Here is a 27,339-nt window from a genome sequence, read left to right as displayed (position 1 = left end):
AATATCTATTACCTCGTATAATCATTACCACGATAGTAATATTACATCGTTGATGTCTTTTGATTTTTGATTAACAATTATTATTATTGAAAAAAGCGACAACGGTAAAAACGACGACGGTGCGCGTATTATCTTCGCCTAGGTTTCGCCTTAACGCCACCGCCACTGGCTGCAGCTGCAGTCGCACGAGATCTTCACGGGTGTCGTCGTTTAGGAAGGGGAGTCTGCTACAGCTACTATAATAATACTGGAAGGCCCGCTCAGACGGCCGTATAAAACGTCTTGGACTCGTGTTCGTTGTAGTTATACTTCTCTGGTAACGTTCGCGTACGGCATAAACCCTGTGAATTATAAATATTTAATAGCTAATTTGTCATACGCGTCTCTTTTTATTTGTTTCTACCGTTAGCGTCCACGTTGATTATCGCTAAAATAATTTATAACACATAAACCCGTCGTCTTACTTTCGTTGCCGGCACGACGTGCGATATTACTACTATGGTGTCGTGCGCGGTGTCAATGTTGCTGACCGCGGCGGCTTGGTGCGCGTCCGCCAGTGCCCTTGCTGTCCCGGAAACCGCGACCGCGACCGCGACCGTGGTAGCGAATGGTTCGTCGGTGACCGCAGACTGGATCACGGAGCACGCGGCCTCCGATGCAACGAGCTCCACCGAATATCCGCCGACCATAGTGGTGTACAACAGCACCAGTGTCAGTGGCGAAGACGACAGCAGGGACTCGAGGTTCCTAAGCTTTACGATGGGTTCCGACCAGGCGACCGGCACCGCAACCAACTCGCTGTTGCAAGAGAAGCAGGACGACCCGACCACCGACCCGAGTGCCCATTTGGTCGACATATACACCGACTGTCTGATGCAGCTGTCGTTTCCGTGCGTCCAGCGCAAGTTGTTGTTGTTCCTGGACAAGCTCGGCAGGATGAAAGGTGAGCGTTGATGGTCGTAGTAGATAATCGTAATCGTATTTACTCGTCGCGGGTACCTAGTCGGCAGCTCCATGACCGACAGGACACAGGTTCAAACCTGTTCTTTGATTTAGAAACGATCGATTAAAATGTTTCATACCATTCGATAATAATTATTAATATTTTCGTACGCACGCCATCCAATACAGTATCCCGATTATCCTTTGACATCTTATACCTGAAATGCACCTATTGTTACCCATTACGACACGGTACGCACACTTGTAACCTGCAAAAGTACCAAACCCCTCCATAGCTTACAGGTTTCAATCGTCCGATGATCGATCGAATAATAAAAAAAAAATTATAAATATATATATTATATTATATTATATACAATGGTTATATGGCATTATTCTGTGAAAACGGATTTGTGCGAAATCGGTTTCTGGGCGTGTAACGCGCTTTATGCGTTCGAAGCACAAATTATCGGTCCGTGTATTCCGTCCGTGAAATCTACTGAGAAGTTTTTTCCGAGCGCCGCAAATAACATGTGTAACACAAATTATATATATAAACAAAAATAATATAACTGTTATAACGTTGTGCCGTGTCGCAAATAAAATTAAAATTAAAAGACAGAAGACAACAGTTTTTATTCAATTTAAAATATAACCGTCAAACCTAAGTACAAGTGCCTATCTAAGTCGTTAAAATATGTGGTAAATTCGAAAAAAAAACACTCTCATCGCTATAATATTATAATTTATTATGTGCAGTAACATGTCTATAAAAAATGTAAACGATAAACGTTTGACACTAGTTTTATTAAATTATTGCCGTTGGTAATTTAATACGTGACTGCGTTATTTTATTGTGTAGTTACGAAGACTAAAAAAATATTTATTTATATTATACCATCATAATGTTAAAATATATTTAATTAAATTTAATAAACAAAATAATACTGTGATATGATTAAAAAAAAAATAATGATATAACTACTTAAGTAGTTGTACGAGTAGGTACCGTACTACCATGTAGGTATATGGTCACTTAATTTTATTGTATTATATAGATGTGTACATTGAGGTGACATTAAGAAAATTGTAGCCCATTAAACCCATAGTTTATAGTTAGGTAGCAAATTATAAAAATTGACCTTTCGCCATATTTTCCGTATAATTTGGGCAATTTGGTTTCTAGTGTTTCTAAATTAATAAACTATGACGATATATATTGTAATATGCCACCTATACAGTTTGGAAAAACTTTTTTATACATTATTATAATTTATCAACGAATTATAATATCCTATATTTATATAAACATTTCCAGGAACAATTATAATAACAATATAAGTGCTTTAAATATGTCATATAATATTTACAGTATCAAATGCTTACAAATGTTCTTGATATGAGAGATTTTTTAAATATCTCCATGTATGACTGATAGGTATACAAATATACTAGATGGATACATTATTAAATAGTATAAGGTTTATGTATATATATATATATATTTTTTTTTTTTAATATTATCCATGTATTATTATTTATTGATGTATAAATTGCTCCACTTCTGTGCGGATTAAATGTGAATAAAAGAATTATAATTGCAGTTTTTCGTTTTATTTATCTCAATTCTCAGATAGAAGATAATATGTATACAATTACGTGTCCAGTGTTAGAGTTTTGATAATTGTAAGAGTCATCGCATCATCATTTTTACGGGGTTTGGTCACCTTAAGTGATTTCTATGGCCATGTTTGTTTCGATTTGGTATTCTTTGACAAAAAAACAAAAATAAAAATATATGTAGGCATAGGAAAGCCGGAAAAACATTTTAAGTAGCATATAGTTAGGTTATAGTCAGTAGTTGTTAAACTAGCACCAAAATATCCATTCACAAATTTGACAATAGATCTTACTGAAGTGAAACGCTTAATACCAGTGGCCGAAATTTAGGCGTAGAATTAAACAGTTTACTTTCGGATAGATAGGATGAAGATCTTTTTCTGACAACAACTAATAACGACCAAATTCGATTTTTTTTGTTAAAATGGTTAGAAAGTAACAAAGTAATAATATCTATATTTCTTCAATATTTCTTGATAAATGTAAAGTAACTCACACCTAAGGCAAAAAATGAGCAAATATACCAACGACCATTCTACGGATAAGATAGAATCTGCAGGAGAAAAAAAAATTCGATTGAATTGTGTAACAAAACAAATATATAAATTACTCGATAATTTGACACTAATAACTTCAGAGGAATCCATTATTTTAAATAATAAAAATACAATGATCAATTCAATACGCAAACAATTGTTGAGAGAAAGACGTGGTTCCCGTGGAAAATATCAAAATTAAGTTGAAAACCTGGTGAAATCAGCCTGGGTTTTCATTTTCAGTCAGACCGAATGTAAAATATTTAAATACTATTCATATTGTATATACACATAAAAAAATATATCAATCATTTTTATTGCATATATATTATATTTTATATTTTTTATTTGTGATTCGGTATGATTCAATTTTAAATACACACAAACTCGTCACGGTTCCCTACGTTCATTTCACTAACTCAGCCAGGCCGCATGACATGAACGTACTATACTATAATGGCATTATGATCTTTATTGATCGCGATTCCATATTACTCTAGTAGTTTAGAGTGGTCAAAGAACAATGTGCTTTTAAATAATATAGGCATAATAATATTGTCTCTTCAAATATCACATAATAATAATGACACGTCCTTACAATATTCGTTATACTTAATAATACATTATCAAATTTACCACACCGAATAATGAATTTGAGTATAATATTAAGTATTATAATATTATAATAATAATAGTTAGGCTCGTTTTAAACGTACGACGACGTGACGTTCGAATCCCGTCGTACGTGACGTGCCGGATTTGTATTACCCGTCAATCGCCGAATTTCATTTTATTATGAAAAAAATAAACACACGTTTTGCACTGACAATGCGATGATGTTCAAGATAAATAATAATATATTGTATTAAACGTGTGTTGTCCGGCGATGAAGACTGTAGGTATTTGGTCTTATTTTTTAACACTCATATAATCGTTTTTTTTCTTTTAATAATATTTTACGACATTTCTATAATAATAACGATAACATAAGCGTACAATAATATAATAACTCGCTCTCATTACAATATCGTTCTGTATTTACAATCGATGGAGAATAAGCAGCACAATGACGTGTTCTAGTGCGAGGTATACCTACGTATATAATGCACCTATAATGTCCTATTGTGTTCCGTGCCATATTATTTTTCTTATTATTATTTCTGGGCTATGGGGTGATGGAATTTCCACATACTTCTCACCACTGGGAAATGGGAAGAGTGAAAAAAAAACCAATACATCATCGCGTGTATATTACTGCAAAGGAATGAATAACGCAAAGAGTGGGCTGCTGTAGTGTATGATATGTGTTATACTATTGGTGCATATAACTAAACTAAACAAGCCCGAGTTGGATCATAATAGTGAACGATATTTTTATGAAAACGTGTTGAATTGTAAAGTACAAAAAAAGTAGAAATTCGTTGAATGGTATGAAGTACGAGTAGGTCGATATTATTATAATTGATTTATATTTAGGCAAACTGCTAGTGCTTGTGAAGTTTGTACGATCAGAGATTAAATGCGATTAGACCAGCGAAATCGATGGACGCATAAACACTTTTTTTCACTATGGTGTTGTAGGAACAAAATAGGTAGTAATCATCCTTGTCAATTGTTAATAACTGAATTATGATGACCCTTATAACATTGGATCGTTTTGAAATCAAATTATCTAAATGTATCGAGAGAGCAAAAAAAGTGACAAAACCAAATAGAAATTGAAATAGGTTTTTCCATAATTATAATAGTAGGTATACCTATCTAATATAAACGTCAAAATACCGAACCCGTTCGACGCTATTGAAATCGAAAGATTGAGTTTGAATCGGATTTCTTCGAGCATTAAATACAATCGAAAGTACCTATAAATCGGTTAAAAACAAATTTTAAAAACAGACAACTACATTAGTACAAAATACAAAACGTAAAAAAACACTGAACAAACGATTTGGTGTGTTGACAAGACACTTCCACCTTCTATCGGTTATTGATAAAATTATTGACATTACATATTAAATTAATATACTATAAAGACGTTTTAATAACCTAGGTACGTAAACACATTCACAAAGCAACGACTAACTATGATACAATAGCACGTGTCTTGTTTCGAGAACCTATACAATATAATTGATTTTTATTACCACCGACTTATTTATTTTGTTCCGAAATCGCGAATAATACTAAAATACGTACATTCTGCGCTTGATAATTAGACATTATATTGGACCGTCATTTAAAGAGAGGACCCGCAAAAAATGAGATAGGAGAGTTAAAAAAAAAAATATTATTATTGTTTTCGGCTCCGGAAATTAGCAAAATCTGTCGGTATTCCCGTTGAATTAGAAACGCTGGCAAACTGCAGCATGCCTATGTATATATTATATAGTATGCAGCTAGTCGATATTATTGTTATTGTTGTTATTATTATTGTACTGTGAGTATCTGTTGTTTACTTTTGTTTTCACGTTTAATACTATATATTTTAGTTTTCGTTTATTTATCGCAAACTGGTCTATTACAATATAATGGCAATATAAAGTATCCGTCTTTATCATTCGCGACGGTTTCTTCTGCGGCGAGATGCGATTTCAATTGACGCGTAGGCTGCAGGAAAGCAGATTGTCGGGAAAACGCTGTAACCCACATCGGCGAATATATTATAGTATACCTCCGGTGGGTTTAATGTGTGATAATTATAATTATAATAATAATAATTTAAAAATCATATTTTCATATTTATATCGACCAAACGATACTTCTATACGACGACGGTCACTATTATTAGTATATTGTTGTCGTTTCTGTTATTATCATCATTATCATCATCATCATCATCATCACCATCATCATCATCATATACTGTCACCGTTTCGGATTCATCGTATTTAAACACCATTAATGGGTCACACGACGTCGTGAAGACGAACCATTGTGTTCTTCGTCCTATTCATACTGTACACATATTATAAATCCCATTTGCCATGTGTATATAGTTATAGTAAGTACAATAATATTACCATAAAGTGAACGTGCGCAAGCATTCCTGCGTGTGTGTGTGTGTATTAAACCCTTTGTAATTATAATTTTATCAGGTACTTTGCTCCGAAGTTTTCTTTATTTTTCTTTCGAATTTTTTATTACGTTCACTACAAATTCATGCTAGATCTTTGACCAGTCACGATGTCACCACTCCTCCGTTCTAGATCTCTTCTCTGAACCCATACATTATTATAATAACGCATTATTTCTTTTTTTTTCGTGTGGGAACTCTATAAACTCTCTTGAAGTTTTCTCCCTAAACGACTACATCAGTGTGACCATCCACTGTACTGCAACGTCTGTTCAAATTGCGATTCACAATTTTTTGCTCTAGTCGGGATGACAGAGAATAAAATCATACTTACTATATAAGCTCTGTATAGAGAGTAAAAAAAAATAAAAAATAATAATAATGACAAAATTCAGAGACAACAATTTACAGAATAATTTTATTAAACGGCCGTGACAAATCATCAGTCTGGGGCAAGGTTATCATCCATTTGTTTGAAACATTTTTATTTTAACAGGCCACCACCCTCTAGGTCGATTAGTTTTCTCCAACTGAGAGTCTTGAATTGAGATTATCTCAATAACAATACAATGACTGGACAACTGTAGTTGATAATAGCTAGTATTACTATTCGCGGATCGTTTTGACGTTTTAAATCTAGATCAATACTATTAAAAAATTACGACAACCGACTGATTGGTGTCATTGTTGCCATTCACGTGATCGTCTCTAGTAAATTACGACTTTAGGTCATGTATATTAATTTATATTAAAATTAATCACGTACCGATATTACCTGTACTTGCACATCCCTCGTAACGATTCGTAACAAAACATGACATATTTTATTAAAATAATAACATGATACAAAATAACGCTTATATGAAAAATGTTACTTTCCAACTACCTACTCATAAGTCTGTAAATTTAATTCACTGAATTATTACTGTTCGTTTTCTATGACTTTGCAGTGAATAAGTGAATTTCCAGATAATGAAATAATTTCATTGGCGAAACACGCTCTAAAAGTATGGACGAATTCAAAAATCTTATTTTTCCTTTTTCAACAAAATAATATTATGCGTTTTTAGTTAAACGTAAGAGTGTAATACGTATCTATTTCAGTTATCTAACCAATGTATATAGGTTTATTTTGTTGTCTTATACTCACAAATGGTTATATTTTTCCAGGATTTAGCGTTTTGGGTGATCTGTTATCGGTGGTCAGGATCAAGAGGGATATGCGACCACCACTGAACGAGACTGATCTGATGGCCAGACTCAACACCGTCGATGAACAGAGCGCCCTGTCCGCACTCATGGTACACACACTCGACCGTTTCATCGGGTCACACATTCTTCGCGTCACTTTGCCATCCGGAATCACAGCAGCGCTAAAAGGAAGCGCTCGGTCCATCGCCGGAAACACTTTGGATATAAACTTGTCTCGAGCCATCGGAGAAGGTACATTGTGTCTGCCTTCAATGTTATTTTTTTTTATTTTAAGCGCAACCCGTGGCAACATAGGCCATTGGGTGTGGGTAGTATGGTGAGGATTATTTTTGTATATTTTTGTTTGTAGATTCTTGAGCTGGTTAGTTGGTAGGGTTGTAACACGTGTTTGAGTATAAGTGGCAAGGATATGTTGCTAAAAATCTCGGGTGGTCACCCATCCGAAAGCTAGCTACTGCGAAAAGTACGTACGCTTTGAGCGTTTCCGCAGATTGAGCGTACGATCGCGCCTCACAAAGCCACCTCCAATGTTATATATAGGATAAGCCAGTGACTCTTAGGGCCGTTCTTACAATGTCCGGTTAAGTGTCGGTTAAGACTAACCGGTAGAATTCTATCGGTTAACTCATGATAAATTCTTCCGGTTAGTGTTATCAGGCACTAACCGAGCATTGTAAGAATGGCCCTTAATCGGTTAGGTTAGGTTTATCAATTGGATCAAGTGGCAGATTACAGTTTGTCAGTGTGTATTGACAAATACTGTTTATTTATATTGTACGACTTGTACGTGTTGAGGTATAATAAATATATGACTATGTTAAAGCGTTATCACGTGATGATTAAATCCATAGAAAAAAAAACAACTGCATAATACATAATCAAATTACGTCTTGTCTTGGCAAAATGGAAATAGTATATTGATGTTTGGACCAAGTATTAAAAAATTGAAAATTTACAATCACAGCTATTATGTATTTCGCTAACGAATATCATTTGATTTTTAATAGTTAAAAACAATTTAAATTATTATTTTAAAAATTAGGACATAGTTTATCATTTTAATCAATACATAATATAACAAACATTTTTACAAGAAATGATTTGTATTGTTATTTCATTTGAGCGCCATAAATTAATTTATTCGTTCTCACAATAAACAGAGTTGCAACGTCACACTGAATTTCACAACTGTTCTTTTTAGTAATGCGATAAAAATGACATTTCTCACACTTTGGATCTTTATATTTAGCACTTTTACATCCGCAACGGCGATCGTTGTGGACGATGGACAAACTACAAATAACAATAATAACATGATATATTTTATACTAGATGTCGAATTTTCACTTTTAGGCGTCGTCGCTGCGATTGGATTCGGAGTATTAAAGTTATTCGAAAACCTGTAGCGTATGACGACGACGGAAAATTGCTTATATTTTCCATATGGTTTAATTAACGCGTTATTATTAAAGGAAACTCCCCGAAGAAAATGTAAAACGTGTTACGAATCGTTACAAATTATAATACGAACGTTGTATACATTGTAATATATGTATAGTGTATACATTATTATTGTAATGTTTCTAGGCACAAATTATATTTTTTTAAACTCCTATCGTACTTTCAAAAAATAGCTATGTCGCAGTACGTGCCAATAATTATTGGAGTCGAAGTACCTTACGATATTTTTAATGAGAATTTATCATTTCGATAAAACAATTATTTTAATTTCATACTAAATTTGCAATTCGTATAAATATTATTATAAAATTCCATTTCACCGGGAGGTGCCACATGGGAAATAAATAAATGAATATTATAGCTGGTATGTGCGTATGGTGTATAATCGTTACACGCATCACATTACCAGATAACAACAATTAGCAATAATTTATAATTATTCCATACCACCGAATGAACAGTAGAATACGTTAGATCTCTCTCGCTAATTTTTTCGTAACTATTGTAAAAATTATTTAATCTTTTTTTTTGAAATCAGGTCGAGGAAAGAGTAAAAAGTACAAGAAAATGATGCACATGATGATGATGGGATTGATGGGTAAAATGGCTCTCATGGGTCCGCTCATGATGTTGATGATCAAGGTGAAGGCCATAAAAGCGCTGATTTTGAGCAAAATCGCCCTCCTGATGAGCTTGGCGCAGTTGATGAAGGGCAAGAAGAGCGGAGGTGGATCTGGTAAGTACATACACGCGGGTAGTAAAAATGACAATACCGGTGACAAACTTACGTCAAACGACTTAGGCAAAGAAGTGATCATCGTACACGACAGTCATGGGGGAGGTGGTGGTGGTGCTGCGGAATACGGCGCTGGGACTGCGGCAGGATGGGTGTCCGGTCACACAGCAACAGGTTGGTCGACGGGCGGCGGTGCTGATAGCTACTCAGCGGGATCGCACATCGGCGGTGGCGACAACACGTACGCCGGCGGCCAAGACTCCTATTCATCAGGTATGAGAGAAAAATGACGATGACTTGCATTTTACATAGAATCTCCGTAACCACAACGACCGCTAATTGTTATGGTTTACATCGTTTAGATCTAGTTCGAGGTTATACATAGCTAAATAAGACATATATTTCAATATTTTTGTTGATATTTCTCACAACACGAAAATCAGTGATAGTCAATTAAAATTATAACAAATTACATACATATAAAACACCATACATTTACAATTCGATTACAAACAGATGAACCTAGATTAATAGTATCGTATAATATAATAATGAATAATTATATGTTTGTGGAATTCACACAATGTGTGTTGTTAAGGAACCTTTTAAATGTTTTAATGCAATGTTAAAAAAATAAGTGTTCAAAATCTGAATATAATGTTAGTGATAATGGATAAGTCATCAATAAGACATAATTTTATGCGACTTTCGAAAATATTAATTTCAAAAACTTTGAGTTTTGTATTTACGACTTAAAACAGGTATTCAAGGGGCAAGAAAAAAAATTTGATTTTTCGAGGTTTTCAAGTAATTGAGACTCGACTGTATTATTATTGTCTCATGAGTCATGGGACGTCGGATATAAGACCTCAGTTTACAGTTTATGCGTATAGTATAGTACTTTGCTTTGTCATCGCCTACGCGTTGTTACGGGACTGACCACCAATAGGCTGACGTGGCCAATTTTATCAATCATTTCCATCGACAACAGTTTACGATCTATTTTTTTATGATTTTTTTTTTTACCTTTAGGCACTGGAGTGCCCAGTGGCTGGGCGGGCGTCAATGGACACGGTGGCAGCGGCTGGGCGAGAAAGTCTATGGTACACGAACCGCATTGGGTGGCGTACCGTGCTTACATTCCCACGCCGGAAGACGATCATGCCAACGAAAAATGAATCGAAAATCTAGACTAAGACACAACGCCCAATGCATATTATTATTATATTATTGAAGCGCATACGACGTACATCATATTATTATTTTTATATGATTGAGTACATATAATATTATGAAACGCGTTTGCGCAGTAAATACAACATATTATAATTAAGTTTTTTTATTTATTTTTTTATAAAAACGGTCGATTTGTGAGTGTATAATATTATTATATAATAAGATATTGCATAATATATATGCGGTATATACACGATTTGGGTGAAACGGGAGACTCGCCAGTACGTACACCGGTGTCGAAAGTGTACTTACAAATTTGACGACACGTGCAGTTGTATAGTACGTCGACGATTCTATTTTAGAAAATATCCTTTTCGTCGTGCCCATATATTATTATTTTAATTTTATATTATGCATTATTGTGACACGTCGACTATTATTTATATTCTATTTATTTGTAAATAATATGTTTTATCTATGTATTCTCTCAATATTTTTTTATTTATTTAAGTAAACCATATTTATATGTGTAAGTTATTATATCATAATATATAAATTTCGTGAAAATTACAAGCTCAATTTGTATTTGTTTTACATCCGTTCGTTAATTGTGAATAATATTAAATTTTCGTGTAACAAAATTAGCACAATAAGTTATCGTCAACAATTTTATCATAACTTGGCCTTGATAATTATTTTTAAAATAGTAACCAATTAGTACGTCCAGAATTAAAAAGTAACACAAATTATAAAAATGAAATATACATTTTTTTTTCAATTTTCAATCTATAATAAATATAATTTAAATGCAATTTTTAAGTTTTTATTTTTCATTTTTGTATTTTTTAAGATTTTTTAGGGCATTAAAATCCCAACCTTAATAATAATAGGGAGCGCTTGAAAAACTTCACTTGTACCATAATGAAATCGTATTAAAAGAATTAATTTAATTAAATGACACGTTTTTTTACACGCATTCTGATCATCACCATTGTTGATATTCGAGAATAACGGATTTAGCAGTATCGCCAGTAGTTTCGAGCGTGTACTTCACGAAAAAAATTCTATGTTTGTTATATTAGACGGTTAGCATAGGCTATTGTGCATTAGGTCTAAATATTTTTATCTCACATATCTGATAACTGCATCAAAACAGCATAAGTATGGGCCAAATTAGTAATTACTATAATAATGCACAAAGCACTAAAATAATAATAATCTATTATTGATCAATTATGTTACAATATGTCAAATTTGTTGTTATATTAGAATATTAGCTATAAGAATCACTATTTTTAGTACAAATTTATGTCGCGCAACTACAAAGTATTAAAACAATAATACTGTAATAAACATTACAATTGTTTTAGTAATGTTTAATAATTATTTCTCGTTAACTGCGCTTTTTCATTACCGCGATAAAAACAACAATAAGATCGTCGTGGGGTTCCGAAATAGATTTATACATTGTTCGTTATAATAATTTAATCATACAATAACTACCTATTATATATTTTTTAGTTGAGATAGCGAAATAATATCATTTATTAACGTTTTAGATCAAATTAAATATACTCTATAATATAAAATAAGTCATTATGTTAAATAATAACGCTGTTGAAAGTTAATAAAAAGTTATGTCGAATCCGGAGGCATAATCTCAGTGTTTTAAAACAGTCAACTCTTAAATTTTGTCAAGAAAATTAAACAAGATCTCCAATTTTTGTACTTAATTTTATTTAAAATTAAAATTTTTTTTTTACTTGGTATTAAACTTAAAAACTTCCAAAAAGGAATTGAACTATGCTTACATCATTTAAATATTCGTTTACTAATTTATTCTAACCACGAAAGTTAATATATTATATTATAGAGTTCTAAAATTGTATGAAATTTATTTATTTTTTGATATATTAATTCATTTTTATGAAAAATAATTAAATTTAAATATAGAGTTGAAATGTTATTGAAATATTTTTGTACATTCCTAGGTACATTATAAAAATTACATAAAATTCATATAAACATACTAATTACAGAACACATGATTTACTTATACCAATTTCATAATTTCATAATTACTAATTAGGTATAGTTATAAACAGAGTCCCTATATATTGGATTGGCGTGGCGCGTTGGCTGCTACCAATAATTGCGGAATACGACTGGGAATAAGTAACGACCACAGCTACTAGCTCCCGGATGGATAACCACCCGGGTTCATAGTAGTTAAATGCCTTGCCACACATACACGTGTTTGCTACCTATCAAAACAACCTTTTTTTTTTTTTCGTTTTAACCGACGACGCCGCGGTATCTGCTTTCGCATTGCTTCCGCGGCGCCGCCATCGTTTATTGACAGTATCAAATATTAATAAATACGTGGGAGGCAGACGGAACAGCTCCCCGACTTACCTCGTTCAAGCATTTCAAAGTTTGGCTTTAACAATTAAATTTTACATTATCGTAACAACCGTAAAAACAACCTATCGTACCAAAACCTTACCCCTACCACAGTTCGTAACCCCTACAACAGGCCCTACAATGGCCTTAGTCGCCGGGCTTAAGATCAATAAAAATAAAATATACAACCTATAGAGGCTAATTTAATATCATATTTGTATATTAATATAATATTATGAATATAATAATATATAAATATTATATTAGTATTATTATTTATCATTATGATTTATAAACATCAAAGAAAAACATAATCGTGAACCGATAATCACTAATCAGCTATGAAATCAGTGTGACCATCTAGTAATGATTTAATCAAACATATCAAAAAATAAAAAATATATTAAAATATTATATTTTTCAATATTTCATACTCATAAAGTCATAACCCTAATTATATAAAAGTTTGTTTCCTAAAACTAAAGATAAATCCAATACTAATATATCATATTATCTAATCGATTTTTAGATTTGCACTTCTCTCACATTTAAAACAATAAGATTCCTATTAAATTGATTAATTATTTAATTTACCTTAGATAAAATATTTATCAAAAACTATGGTAATGGATATTAAAAATTTTGTTTTCCTGTTAAAACCGGGCGCAGAGGTGACTGTGTGAGCAATTTATACTACTCCTCAGATATTAAAACTTGAAGTCTTGAAACGATAAAATAAAAATGAATTCCTTGTAATAAGTGTAGAAAATACATACAATAAATATAAAAATTAACGTTAACTAATATTATTCATAAGATCAAATATTTTATAAAATGCATCCTATTATATTCGAAGTACAATTAATTAGTAATTTTTGGCAGACCTGCTAAACTGATTTCAATGTAAGTGATCCAACCGCATTCTCCACACTGATCGCCATCGCTAAGGGTATATATTGCTGAATATTTCTATAATTTTTGATGTTTTGAAGTATGAAAGTTGTTTGAATTGTACTTTATTTGACATTTGTTGTGAAACTATTTTCTTTCTGTTATAATATCTACAGTTTGTGTGAATAAATTCAAAGCTATTAATATAAGTTGTTTTGATAAAATTCAGTTGTGTGTATTGACTGTATATTGCATACAATTATATAGTTTTAAAATGGTTACAATAAAATTATTGTTTGAAAAAATATTATGTTGAAAACGAATAGATAATATTTATATTGTTGATAAGTAAAATTGTTTCAAATGTGCATACATAATATTTAAAAAAAAAATAATGCTATTTATAATATTATACATTTAAGTGAGTTAGGTGTTAATTTAGGGTTGTGCTTGTTTTCTTACTATACATTACTTCAAGATTATAATATTATAAATGGCATATATATATATATATACAATTATTATGATATTAAGTATTTTTAAACTTGAAGTAATGGCGATACCGCACAAGTCAACTTAATTATTTTTAGCTTATATTACGATGTACTAGTATGTTTATTTTGTTTTTTACTAAGAATAAAGACGTTAATAGCTGGGCCATTAGCCTATAGTACGTATTATAAAAAGTTAATTATTAAAATTATTATAATATTATGATGTTTATATTTATTTAAAAAAATTAATAATTATTAACGACCATCAGTAAAGTTAATTTTGTTTTAACATAGGTATCTACCAATTTCCAACGGCATATGATATTATAATAACTAATAATAAGTATTCTACTAATAGTATGATAATATAAACACAATATTTTTAAATGAAAACAAAATCTACATTATTTTATATTCCGTATCTCCATTTGATGTGACCGGTTTTCAGTATTGCAGATCGCATGGGGATGCGTAGATGAATCGATTTTTGTCAGACTGTGGCATGTTCTCACTTCTCTCGTGTAGTACTGAAATAATATCTTTTTACAACGGATACCCTTTAAGACGGGAATCTCCTCGAAACAGAAAATATTAACATTCCTGAATAACCTTTGATTCATGTATTTTAATCTCCCTATAAAGGAATTTCTTCTATGACGGAAAAATGAGTCAGTAGCTTGGTACCGAGCGATTCCGTTGTAAAGAGGTTTTATTATATTAATTAAATTTTTTTAAACAAGTAATTAAAATTAACTGTATTACTTTAATAAATACAATGGACAAAATAATTGAATTAATATAATCAATATCATTGAAATAAGTAATTAAATTAATTTAAATAGTATAATTTATAAAAAAGTAATTATACTATAAATATTAGGTACTTTGACATTTTCTATTTTGATCTAAAAAAACTTTTGTTTTAATATAATTAACAACTTAAATTAATAAAATACTACTTATTTTTTTATTTTTTTTTTAATTCCTCAAAGGGGCTATAAATTATAAACCAAAATATGTCAAATTATTAGTAAAAATAGAATGCCTTTCCAATTTCTTAAATTATATTTTATATATCATGTTAATATGATATAAAATTCTCCGGGAACAAATCAATGTAAGTTGCGTGGGTAATGGAAAATAAGTTAATTTGGACATTTTTTATTACCTCGCCATTATGTAAAAAAAATGTACTTATACCGATCTTAAATAATTTATCTGGGGAAAATGAGATATTTTTTTTTGTTTCTTGAAAATAAGTGACTTTGATTATTCTATTTTACCTATGTACTTTCTAAAAAAAAATAAATGTTTGAAAAATATTTTATTTTTATTTTTAATCTAGATTTTAACAATCTGTACATAAAAAAAAGTGCGATAAGCATAAAATAAATGATGTTTTTTAAAATTATATATTTGTATTAAGTGTTGCTTGAGTGTCTTGAAAGGAAGAACCAACCAACGAAGGCACTTCGGCGTGAATTTACAAATTATCTAGGATTTTTTTGATAAATTTTTTTTAAATATTGGGTGTTGGTAATAATTTGATATTTTTTTCTGATTAAGTGATTTTAAATATTATAGTCACTAACCAAAGAACGGATTTGGATGATAATGCCTTTTGATAAAGAATTTAAATCTAAGGTTGTATATTTTTTTACAAAAATCAAACATTTTAATAATATATATTTTGTTTTGTCACTTTAAAAAAAAAAATCAACTATTAAATATAAAGTACTCATATATTGTACTATAATATCAAGTCAGTAAAATAGGTAATAAATCAAGTCAACAGCATAACGTAAGACAATAATATGTAATAATATATTATACTATGGATTGCGCACCAACGTGCACATAAAAATAGGAATAAAACTGTAATGCCTCGTTATGAATTTATGACGAATGGGTTAACGAAAAAAAAAAACAAAAATAAAAATAAAATACAATTGAATTATTTACGTTGATTTTTTTTTATTATTGTTGTTTGTCTTTTTACGATAAATCTGATGAAAAAACCTTATTGTCTAATGGACGTTTTGCAATAAAATACCAAATAACTTCACATATTTTACTTTAGTTCAATACACTGCTGTATATTATTATGTTGATTAGTAAAAAAATACGTCCGAAAGCAGTCACGTAAGAACATAATAATATATCAAACTTTGTCGTTGTCGCCGAACGAACAACACTAACATAACGATATTCTTATTATATCATTATGTAGGTACTATACTTTGGGTTTAACATTTTACGTACATTACCGTTGTGTTGAAAAAGGATGAACACGTGATGTTTAACCCTTTTACCGCCCCTATCTTGGGGTAGTGTGCTTCGATGACGACCGTTTTTTTGAAACAAGACTGGCGCAGAATAATGATATTATTATTACGATTTACGCTATCGTCGTAGTCGCGATCGACTCACTCGCGCATCGCCCCACGCGGCGCACAGCGGCAACACAACGCGGTCAATTCTGTGCTTACTGCACCGCACGACCGAAGACACAATATTATTATATTTTATTGTACGCAACACCTAAACAGTTTTAGTTTTCGTGCTCAATTCGATTTGTAAATTTTATTTTTATTTTCAGATTAATAACATTATTTCAAACGATCCAAGGAGCGATTTTTTATGCTAAACTCAATACTAAAAACTGTTCAATCTTACTTGAGAATTTTTTCACGTTATTAAAATATTTTTATACTTTATCGTCGTCTACGTTAAAATTATGGTAAAAAAAATATAATAATAATCGTATTGTAATATAGTGGTATTTTATTAATTTTACTATTTTTTTTAAAACAATTTTTTTTACATTCAAATATTTTAATTAATATAATTCGTTAAAATATATTTATTCATCGAAGCTAAAGTTATAAAAATTATATTATTAAACTTTTGTAAGCTCACCATAATGTTGAACACAGGGCAAGTCACGCCAGACGTGGACGATTCTAAAAATATCTAAATCTAAGTAGACGTATAATATAACAAATTATAGTAAAATAATAATTAATACTTAATATTATTTTTGTCAATTATTTCTAGTGATGGTTATTATTATTTTTATCATAATATATTAAATATGACGACACGTCATCATAAACTAATTTATGTTTATTAATTTTTATTATTTAAAACGCCGCGATGATACAATCTATAGACTTGCATGGAACATTGGCTGCTAGTTGCTTCACCATTTTGAAGTGAATTCGCAGTAAGAACTCATTAAAGGGAAATTGATTTATCAATCAGCTCGGGTATGTATGGTTTAAAAGACAATTTTAAACTACTGCTGATTTTATGTATACAAAAACGCCGCTGGGTTTTCTGGTAAGTTAAAAGAAATGCATTTATACTTACAAATGGTATATTTATATAATATGTGTAACTCGAAAATTTAAAGGAATATAATATTTTAATCCATCATTAATTAAAGTGTTTTTTTTCGTAGAGATTTTTCGTAAAATTTGGTAGACACGCAACACAAGTACACGCAATATCTGTGTTGAAATTTTTTTTCTAAAATCCAATCATCTTAACATTTATATTGTTGGTAAATAATAAAATCAATATTCGAAGTTTCTATATTATATACACTACTTTTTAATATAATGATTTAAAATACTAAATTAAAAACATTAAATTATATTAAATATCACTTTTTTCTAATATAAAACATAAAAAACGATCAATTCGACAATAATTTAAATTAGCTCACCTTTTGTAAAATGTAATAGTTGTCTATTTTTTTTTTTTTATTGATTTACATACTTATTCTTGATTTCAGGCCATTCTGACAATGGAAACAATCAGATGCGTATAAGAGACCTTTTTACAATTATTCGCAATGAACATTCGTGTGGCTGGTGGGGGTGGCAGCGGCGACGGTTCCGGTTCACCTTCCGATGCCGGATACTCGGCAGCCCTGGTAGATGTTGGCCGGAAAATTTTGGCAATGGATGGTCTGCAGCTACGGCCGATAAGGACCACAGGACCATCGCCGGTCGCGCATAACGGTCGCTACTGGACGCCGGACCGACGTAGGGAAGACGCGGAAACGATCAGGTACATCCGATGTCTGGTGCAGACTTGTGAGACCATCAAGCCGTGGATCGCGAATGATAACCAAAAATCTTCAGGACTTCCGACCCGAACCAAGGTAACGATGGACCAGTTGCCGAGAGTAATGCAAAAGGTAAGCGAACTAGGTGGACACTTTTTGGTAGGTAGGTGTGGGTGATTGATCGATGGAAATTCGTGAGTGCCTTGTGTACGTCATATTGCAATATTTACGAAATGTCACGATCTGCATTACGTCAGACTATGCCGCAGTATTGCGTAGACAATATTAAGGTCAATAAAAATGTAGGTACTCATGTATTCATGAGTTATATTTTGTAATCTAAGACATGTATGTATGTTTTAGAAGTAGAACATATTGTGCTATATTAGAACATATAATAATACGCTCGAGTAAGCGATTTGGATATTATTTATTAGGTATAATATCAAGTTTTCAAACTAGACTAGTTAAATATGCAATTTTCATAAACTACTAACGTCTTCATAAACAAAGTAATAACTTTTAATATATGATGACCATATGAATGTGAAAATAAACTGTAACTAAATAATGTAACTATTCTTATTACTTTTATTGTTCTGGAAAAATATACCTAAATATTTTAAAAATAAAACATAAACATTGAATATGATAATTGGAATTCGAGGGATTAGGAGGTGTATTCAGCATTTCAGGTTTTGATTTTTCACAAATTCCATTTGTGGTCACTGAATCTTATATAAGTGCATAACAAAACCACTATTAAGTAATAAGTATGTTGTATGTGTTTATTGAATTTTGTGGGAGGTAAATTTTTTCATGGCGTATTTCCAAGATCACACAACCATCTGAAAAAAGGAGATTCAGGGAGTTATAAGCACCACAAGATTTTTCATAAGAATTTTGCTGCTGATGATCGTTATCTTTGCAAAGTATCATTTATTCATATTTTTTAATTGTATTTACTTTTATTTGCATTTAACACTGACTCGTTTTTCTTATAAGTTTACAACCTACAATTATTACGTTACTGATTATTTTATTAATATAGACAATTTATTCAAAGTAAATTGATCTATGGTGAGACATTGATAAAACTGCTTGAAAATTTATTCAAAAACCGGAATTTATATGGACCGATAATATTTATTTTGAATATTCTTACACCAGATACAAAATTAATAGCTGCTGGTTTAATGACTCACGAAATAGTTTCTAAAAAGTTTGCCTAAAATCTATAATTTGGTCATGCAATGGTAAAAATAAGAAGCGTTTTTATTTACATTGTTATTGCATGCCGTCCACATAGGCAAATTAAAATGTTTTAATGTCATGTAAAAAGTATGATATATACTGTATAAACATGCGTCACAATTATACAGGGTGATGCATTTTTCATTATCCTTATAATATTATGAGCGTGTTGCAATATTTAATGGAATTGTTAAAATGTATAATAATATTTATGTGTACGTTAAATGTTTGCACATATAATTATTATTTTGTCGTCCACTTCCATATTGTGATCGATTTCTAATGAATGTTCCAAAAATTTTAAGTAGATTATTTTATTAGCCCACGAAATCGTTCAAACAAACAATTTGGGCTTTTATTGTTTTTAATTTTATGTGAGATTCCTTTTTACAAAAAAAAAAAATTTACACAAATTACAAAACATTTAATTAATATATATACAGTATATACACAGTAGTGATAAGATACAAGTTATTTTAATTCGAAGAAAGGAAGGTAGTCTCAATTGACTGGCAGTATTAATCTATAATTTGGTAAATTTGACGCATGATTGGTAGTGCATTTAAAAATGTAATATTAAGCGTTTGGTGGATTGAAAGAAAAGGAACTTTAAAATTAATTAAATTTATTTAGGAGTTGATGAATTTATTGTATAAAATAATATCTAAGACTGGGTATTTAAAATTTTTTGGTTATCATTAAGTCGGTCATTTACACGTGAAAGAAGATTAAGTTGGTTGACGATAGACTACACGTCAGTTTGGTATGGAGTGCGTTTAAAGAAAAACCAACAAATCTCAAGAATTTACGTAAAATTTATTCATAATATCCAATAGAAATGTTGCAATAATTTCTATAGTATTTTATTATACTATATTATCCCAGACATTTCAAGCTGGTTTCAAATTTTGAGCTTGAAATATTGTCGTTGAAAAAACAAAATAATAAAAATGTATAATATACAATATTATTGTATAGAAACACGTAAAAACGACTACGAGACTATCGTTTACTAGAATCGTCGTAAATATAAAATGTGGGTGAATTTTGGTTACGGTTTTATAACACGTTGAGAAATAATAAAAACGCAGTAGCAGTTGTGTGTGTAGGTATGTATGTAGATAACGTCATTAAAAGTGACTTGAAACAAAAAAATACATTGAAACGAAGCGTCGCAAAGTGGTATAAATATTTCGAAATAACTCACGATCGATTCGTCTGTAAAAAATAAAATATAAAAACTATCTTATATAAACAACACACTACCTAATAATAATAACAAGACCCGTTGTGTTAAAAAGTAGTTTTAGATAAGAAAAAACAACAAAAAATTAATACGCCACGACTGCTATGATAATGTTATGGCCCACGCTCGCGAGCTCGTGCAAAACGTCGTGCAGTGAGTCGGGATCGCGTGTACAAACGGAAAGTATAACACGATATTATAATAGGTACTTGTTATATTATGTTTATTGTAAATTTCGTTGTTATGATAGTCGACTTTTTCATTTGCCGTTAAATTAGTGTGAGCAATTCCCAATTCAAGGTCATTCAACTATGCCGAGGTTCTATCTGTTTGTATATAGTATAGCCAGTGTAGGCACCTAAAGCACTTGCTTTTTTTGTTGTTTTTGGGTGGTTAGAGGCTTCCAATTTTGTATAGATTGATTGTCTTATTTGGTGAATAAACGATACAGGGACGGGTGGCAGTGTTGTAATAAGCAGCTCCTAACCGTTCCTGGTTTTTGAACAGGAAAATAAAAAGGTACCTAAAGCATAATATGCACCGTGGATATTGTTCTGTAATTTTATTGCGCATAAATGACATTATGGTCGTTGGTGTACGGCAGGGGTCGGCAACCCGCGGCCCGCATAGCAATTTTATGCGGCCCGTGATAATAATTTATAGTTAAAACATATTATACAACACGTAAATCTTTGCTGATAAAAATTGGCATTTCTCACGAGAAATTAGTTGTACAATTATTGAACAAAAATAGATATTATGTATAGAAACATTGTACAAGTTATTTACGTTTCGTTAAACATCGATAATAATTTATTATACAAAACGAAATACGACTTAGTATTACTGAATCGATTTTCTAGCGTACACTGTACGGTTTAAAATAATTAGTATTAGTTAACAGTCCAATGCACAAACTATACAAATATGTTAAGAGAGAAATGTAGAATTAAAAACTATTGAAATGCATTTTAAATATTTAATCAACTTTAAAAAACAGTGATCACTATCTAATAATGACGAAAGGTCAAGCTTTGAGAATCGAAACTCCAGAATCGTTGGTCTTCTTTCAGAGAAGAGAATAATTTATCTTTATAGATGTCTATCAATGGCCCTACTGGCTTTTGAATTTTAAACTATTGGTAAAAGAGCGGTTTCTAGATCACATATTTTTAGTATAATAATATAATAGGTATTATATTATGCAATAAATATTAGTTGTAAATGGACAATGATCATCACCGGCTGTTAACCTAAACAGTAACTACGAGTCTACGAATACCCACGGTCTTATATACAGTAAATTATAAGACCGTGCGAATACCCAACGAATCAAGTGCTTCCCGATTTTAAATCGACCCTTCTGCACGCTACATGCTTACATTATAATATTATATTGTATTATACTGAGCCAAATGACGATTAGGGTCTTTTGTTTTTGAAATGGCGCGATGGCGTCCTGGCCGTCCAATCGATGGCGAACAACTGGTCGGCATGGCGTGCCGTAAAGTTATCGGCTTGACGTTCGTCCTTATCTGTTTCTCTCTATAATCTCCTTATCTTTAATATTATTATTCAGCTGTTACGGGTTGTTGGCGGGGATGGGGTGAGGGTAGTGGAGCCACAACGTCCGCATATAAATCACTCGCGGTGCAAGGTCCTCGGCGATTAAAACTACCTACACGTGTGCAAATAATACACACACACATATATATATATTATCAGAGTATTATTATCATAGTATAATATTATAATATAATTATTATTATTATTATCGTAATATATTATACACTCTGACCTGAAGGGTGCAGTAGTGTTCATGACCAAAAGCAATCACGGTAAAAAAAAAAACCAGGAGACTTCAGTGTATACCTATAATATAAATAATGTGTAAGATATACCTCCCCGCTAATACATTATCACCATCTACCCTTTGCTTGCTTGTATTTGTATTATTATTCTTATCACCATAAAGCGTATATTATTACCTACGTATCGACTTACATAATATTATACCATTGTAAGGAGATACGCTCAAGGAAATGATAACGAGTACATTACAGTAAAATAATTATTATTTTTGTTTTGCGCAGATACTAGGAAACAAGATTCGGAGCAACAGGGACCATAAGTTCGTCAACTACTGGACGCCCAGCGATTTTGTCAAAAGCTGTTTGTTTTGGCACAACTTCTACAGGCACTTTCATAGGTCGACAGAGTTGGTCTTGAGTCCACACGTGAGTCGTTTGTGTTGGTAGGTCGGTTGAGACGCGTTAACGTACCCATGTCGAAACAAACAAAACACCAAATATAATATCATATTATTATTATCATACGTAATAATTTTGTTTTTGTTAAAATGCTTATATTTAAGTCTTAAATAATATTGTTGATTGTAAATTACAATTAACATTTTTATATAGAGTAGACTAGTAAATATATCTAGTATAGGTATATGTTTCAATTAAATGTTATCAATTTATTAGGTGATTATCAAACAATTAATTTCAATTTTTACAAACAAATATACGAACATGATTTTCTAACTCCGTGAAACTGAAAATATATTGAATGTAATATATATTATTTTTAATTTACCCAACATATAAAATATTTTGCTGTGATGTTAAATCGAAAAAGAATAATAACTTTTTCGTACGATTCAGCCCTGTAGTAATATTATTAAGCATCAAATTCGGTTTTATAATTTAAATTCAGTTGCATCAGAAATTCAATATTTTTCTTGATTGAATTTTATTTCCATTTCATATAGGATACAAGTAGAATATACATGTGTCTGATTATTAATTTTAAATGACAAAAATGTTTATTATTCACGTACAGTGTTATGTAATTATAGAAATTCGTCTCAAAACTAAAATAGTTATTTTTGTGTCGAATTATAATTAAATATATCATAATAATAATGTCAAAATTAACACGCCTTGGAAAATAAAGATCACAAAAAGAAAAGACTATGTCGGTATACACTTTATTAAATTAAAAATAATATTAGTATATTGTTATTCAATCAAAATTTAAATTTAAATGTGATTTATATTGTACCGATCTTTGATTTACAATTGTAGTCGTAGATTTTACAATGAATTATTATTAATTATAAATAATAATTGACTATCATATTATTATAATTATTATTTAAACGTAAGTGAGGCTCAGTCTCGTTTAATGGAATTTGGTTTTACTATAATTTAATTCGCTTAAACGTGGTTTAACTTTACACGCACAAGGGTTTTCAACTAATAGGATACGCCCTGCTGCGGCGAATCGAAAGAAAAAAAGGCGACCGTTACGACCGCTCCAAATCTCGATAAGGAATTTTAGATGTTGTGAAAATTATATATTAATAATACAATAGAAATAATTGCAGACTTCTTGTAGTCAACACCTCTGGGAATCATCAGTACTTAGGAACACTGTGATAATGATAATTGCACGCCTCTTTTGCGATCAAAAACAATATTATATGTATGTTTTTCTTGTGACTCAATAACTATACATAATAATATATTGTATAGACGTCTAGAAATATAGAAGTCCTAAACACAGCGGTAGGTATTTCGGGAGACTTTGATACATATCGATTGATGCATAAAATATGGTTTGTGATTATAACATTATAATTACATTCCTATTCTATACTTAACAGATTTCATAGTAGGTAATTATTATGTTTGGCCGTTTGGGCGTCCACAATATACTTAATATTCATGTTGTAGCAATTTCTATAACAACTACGATTTTTATATTACCTATAGTTATGCGAAGAAGCGCAGAACTGGGCCAATCATTTAGCACACACAGAGACGTTTGCTTATCAGAACAAAATTAATTACGGACAGAATCTGTTCTGCCGGAAACCGACGAACACCGAAATCGAAGGTATGCATTTTTTTGCAACATGATACAATATTCTATAGTTACAATCAATGTGAAAGGTTTTTTTTTTTAACCATGTTTCTTTATAAATTGAAACGCAGGAAAGGACGTAGTCCGTGAATGGTATTCGACTTCGAGAATTTACAAACCGAGAAAGAACCCAAAATTGTACTCGGCCAACATAAATTCAGGTAAATCACCGCCGCTCTTCACTGAGTGGTATACCTATTTTTTTTTTCTAATCGTAAAGTATTAATATAATCAATATTTTAAATGTCAAATACAAATTATCAACACCACGATGTAATATACATAGGTACAGAGAAACCTCTTTAAATACCGAACACTTTCAAACATTAGCTGAAATTTTAACCAACTATATGTCCGTTAGGGGAGATTTCATTGTACGTTGTGTGATAAATTATAATATATCTATAGGTCCTTTCACCCAACTCGTGTGGTCAAACACCAAAGAGTTGGGCGTCGGAAAAGCGTGCAGCCGGTCTGGTCGGATAATCGTAGTGGCCAATTACCTGCCGAAAGGAAACGTCAACGGTCAGTACGCCAATAACGTACATATGAACCAATACTTTTTGCCAGCCAATAAGAAGAAATTAGAATTCATCACAAGACAAGGAGAATAGAGACGCGACACCGACTCCGACAAACTATATATTATAATAATATATATTATGCTCAAATACCATTTAAATGTCACGAAAAAATTATATATTGTATTATTATAAACATCATCGCACTTTGTTCGAATATATTTTAACCACAATGTAATTTTATGGTTTCGTGAGTTTTCGCAGTAAATTATCACCACCTTTTTTTAAATTTTTTAAATTTTTTTTATGACTGACTATTGTTATTGACCTATGACGTAGTTCCAATCAATCGGAGGACCTGACACGGTATTACTTCATAATCGACACAATATATTATAATAATATTATACGACTGATCGATACGTATTGATTATATTACATTACTGTTTATGTTGTATAAACTACATAGGTACCTAGGTAAACGACTGTTGTATTATTATTAAGTCTTAATTATTATTACTGTACCAAATGTGACTATAAATAATTCGTTTTATAAAATCTAATATCTTTTTATGTCAAGCTTCAATCGTATAATATATGTATTATAACAATGACATTTTTTGAAAATTCCGTTTACTAGACGTTAAAAATACGTATCGTTTTTACTAGTTCTGAACTCGGACACCTCCACATTTTGTATCAAATCAACTGTACGTAATGTTCGATTTTATCATATTATGTTGTCGTCTAAATACCAGACCATAATTTGAAACAAAAAGTTTAGATTATCTGTATGTTAAACACACTGCGACCATATTACATTAAATATGTTTAAATTATTATGTAAACAATATACACGGTCATTATGTCTTTACTATTAAAATTATTTAATATGAAATTATTGAAACCGTATTATTAAAATATGTAAATATACTTTTTTCTTTTTTGACAATTGTACGAGCATATACCATCCTGTGTACTAAAAAAATATTTTTAGCCTCATAGCTGTGGCCTAAAATTTCTTAATATTCCATGTAAATATTTAAATAAAGTTTTTATTGTGTATACACTGTTATACGATATAAAAAATAAAAGTTATTATGATTTAAACACGAATAAACAATAAATTGTCTTTGATATTATTCTGTATTATTCGTTTGTATGGAAATAATAGTTCATCAGGTGGGAATTAATAATATTCAATGTTCTGACAAAGGCAATATATATTGTTTTTATAATGGTCATATACACTGAATACTAGTAACTCAACGAGTGATGAAATCTTGTTTTCAGTAATAACTGATATCTTTTTACAATTATTTAAAAAATTATAAAATACATATTAAGGTGCATTATATAGGCAATATAGGTACATTTTAACATGGTATTAGTCTTGGACAATATTTTTTAAATATATATTTCATTATGTTATTTAATTTTATAAACGTCATAAGATCGTCATAACTTAGCTAATGTACTAATGTACTACACTTTTTTTTGTTTTCCTTGATTTATAAATGTTTTATAAAAACTCATAGAGTTTCTAATAAATAATTTGTTATAATATTAGTAGGTAATAGCCAATAGGTACCAAGTAAACATTTCATTGATAGTTGTATTCTATGGTATTCTAGAAGAATTCTGATGGACAGGCTAGTATTAAAATATTATGTCATTACCATAAATTGTAAGATATTATATAATATTTATATGTAGAAAATAATATGTATTCGGTATTTGTTTTAGAAGTTTTTAATTCTATGCTTTCG

At 30.8% G+C, this 27,339-nt stretch overlaps 2 protein-coding genes across 6 annotated transcripts; both read left to right on the top strand.

Annotated features, from left to right (window-relative positions):
• The first annotated feature begins 260 nt into the window (after nt 1-260).
• LOC107167462 (uncharacterized) lies at nt 261-11,329 on the top strand. Its single transcript, XM_015516510.2, has 5 exons — nt 261-943; nt 7,342-7,614; nt 9,383-9,580; nt 9,647-9,853; nt 10,613-11,329. Exons 1-5 carry the CDS (start codon nt 499-501, stop codon nt 10,756-10,758), a joined length of 1,269 nt encoding a protein of 422 aa, XP_015371996.1. The 5' UTR covers nt 261-498; the 3' UTR covers nt 10,759-11,329.
• A 5,417-nt stretch (nt 11,330-16,746) lies between these two features.
• On the top strand, nt 16,747-26,695 carry LOC107168879 (uncharacterized). 5 transcript variants are annotated; one of them, XM_089228608.1, is made up of 9 exons: nt 16,747-17,074; nt 17,144-17,284; nt 17,717-17,886; nt 18,008-18,109; nt 18,344-18,751; nt 23,213-23,356; nt 24,899-25,022; nt 25,121-25,210; nt 25,458-26,695. In XM_089228608.1, the coding sequence occupies exons 5-9, from the start codon at nt 18,404-18,406 to the stop codon at nt 25,661-25,663; spliced, it is 912 nt and encodes a 303-aa protein (XP_089084734.1). In that variant the 5' UTR covers nt 16,747-17,074; nt 17,144-17,284; nt 17,717-17,886; nt 18,008-18,109; nt 18,344-18,403; the 3' UTR covers nt 25,664-26,695. The 5 variants fall into 5 exon arrangements, with proteins under 5 accessions (XP_089084734.1, XP_089084731.1, XP_089084730.1 ...); XM_089228605.1 differs by lacking the exon at nt 18,008-18,109 and adding an exon at nt 17,481-17,527; XM_089228604.1 differs by lacking the exon at nt 18,008-18,109.
• The last annotated feature ends 644 nt before the right edge of the window (nt 26,696-27,339 follow it).

The sequence above is a fragment of the Diuraphis noxia genome, unplaced genomic scaffold, assembly GCF_037042655.1.
Source record: "Diuraphis noxia isolate RWA-SAM2 unplaced genomic scaffold, SU_Dnox_SAM2 contig0005, whole genome shotgun sequence".
In the NCBI taxonomy this organism is placed as follows: Eukaryota; Metazoa; Arthropoda; class Insecta; order Hemiptera; family Aphididae; genus Diuraphis; species Diuraphis noxia.
This window is presented reverse-complemented; position numbering and strand designations above follow the sequence as displayed.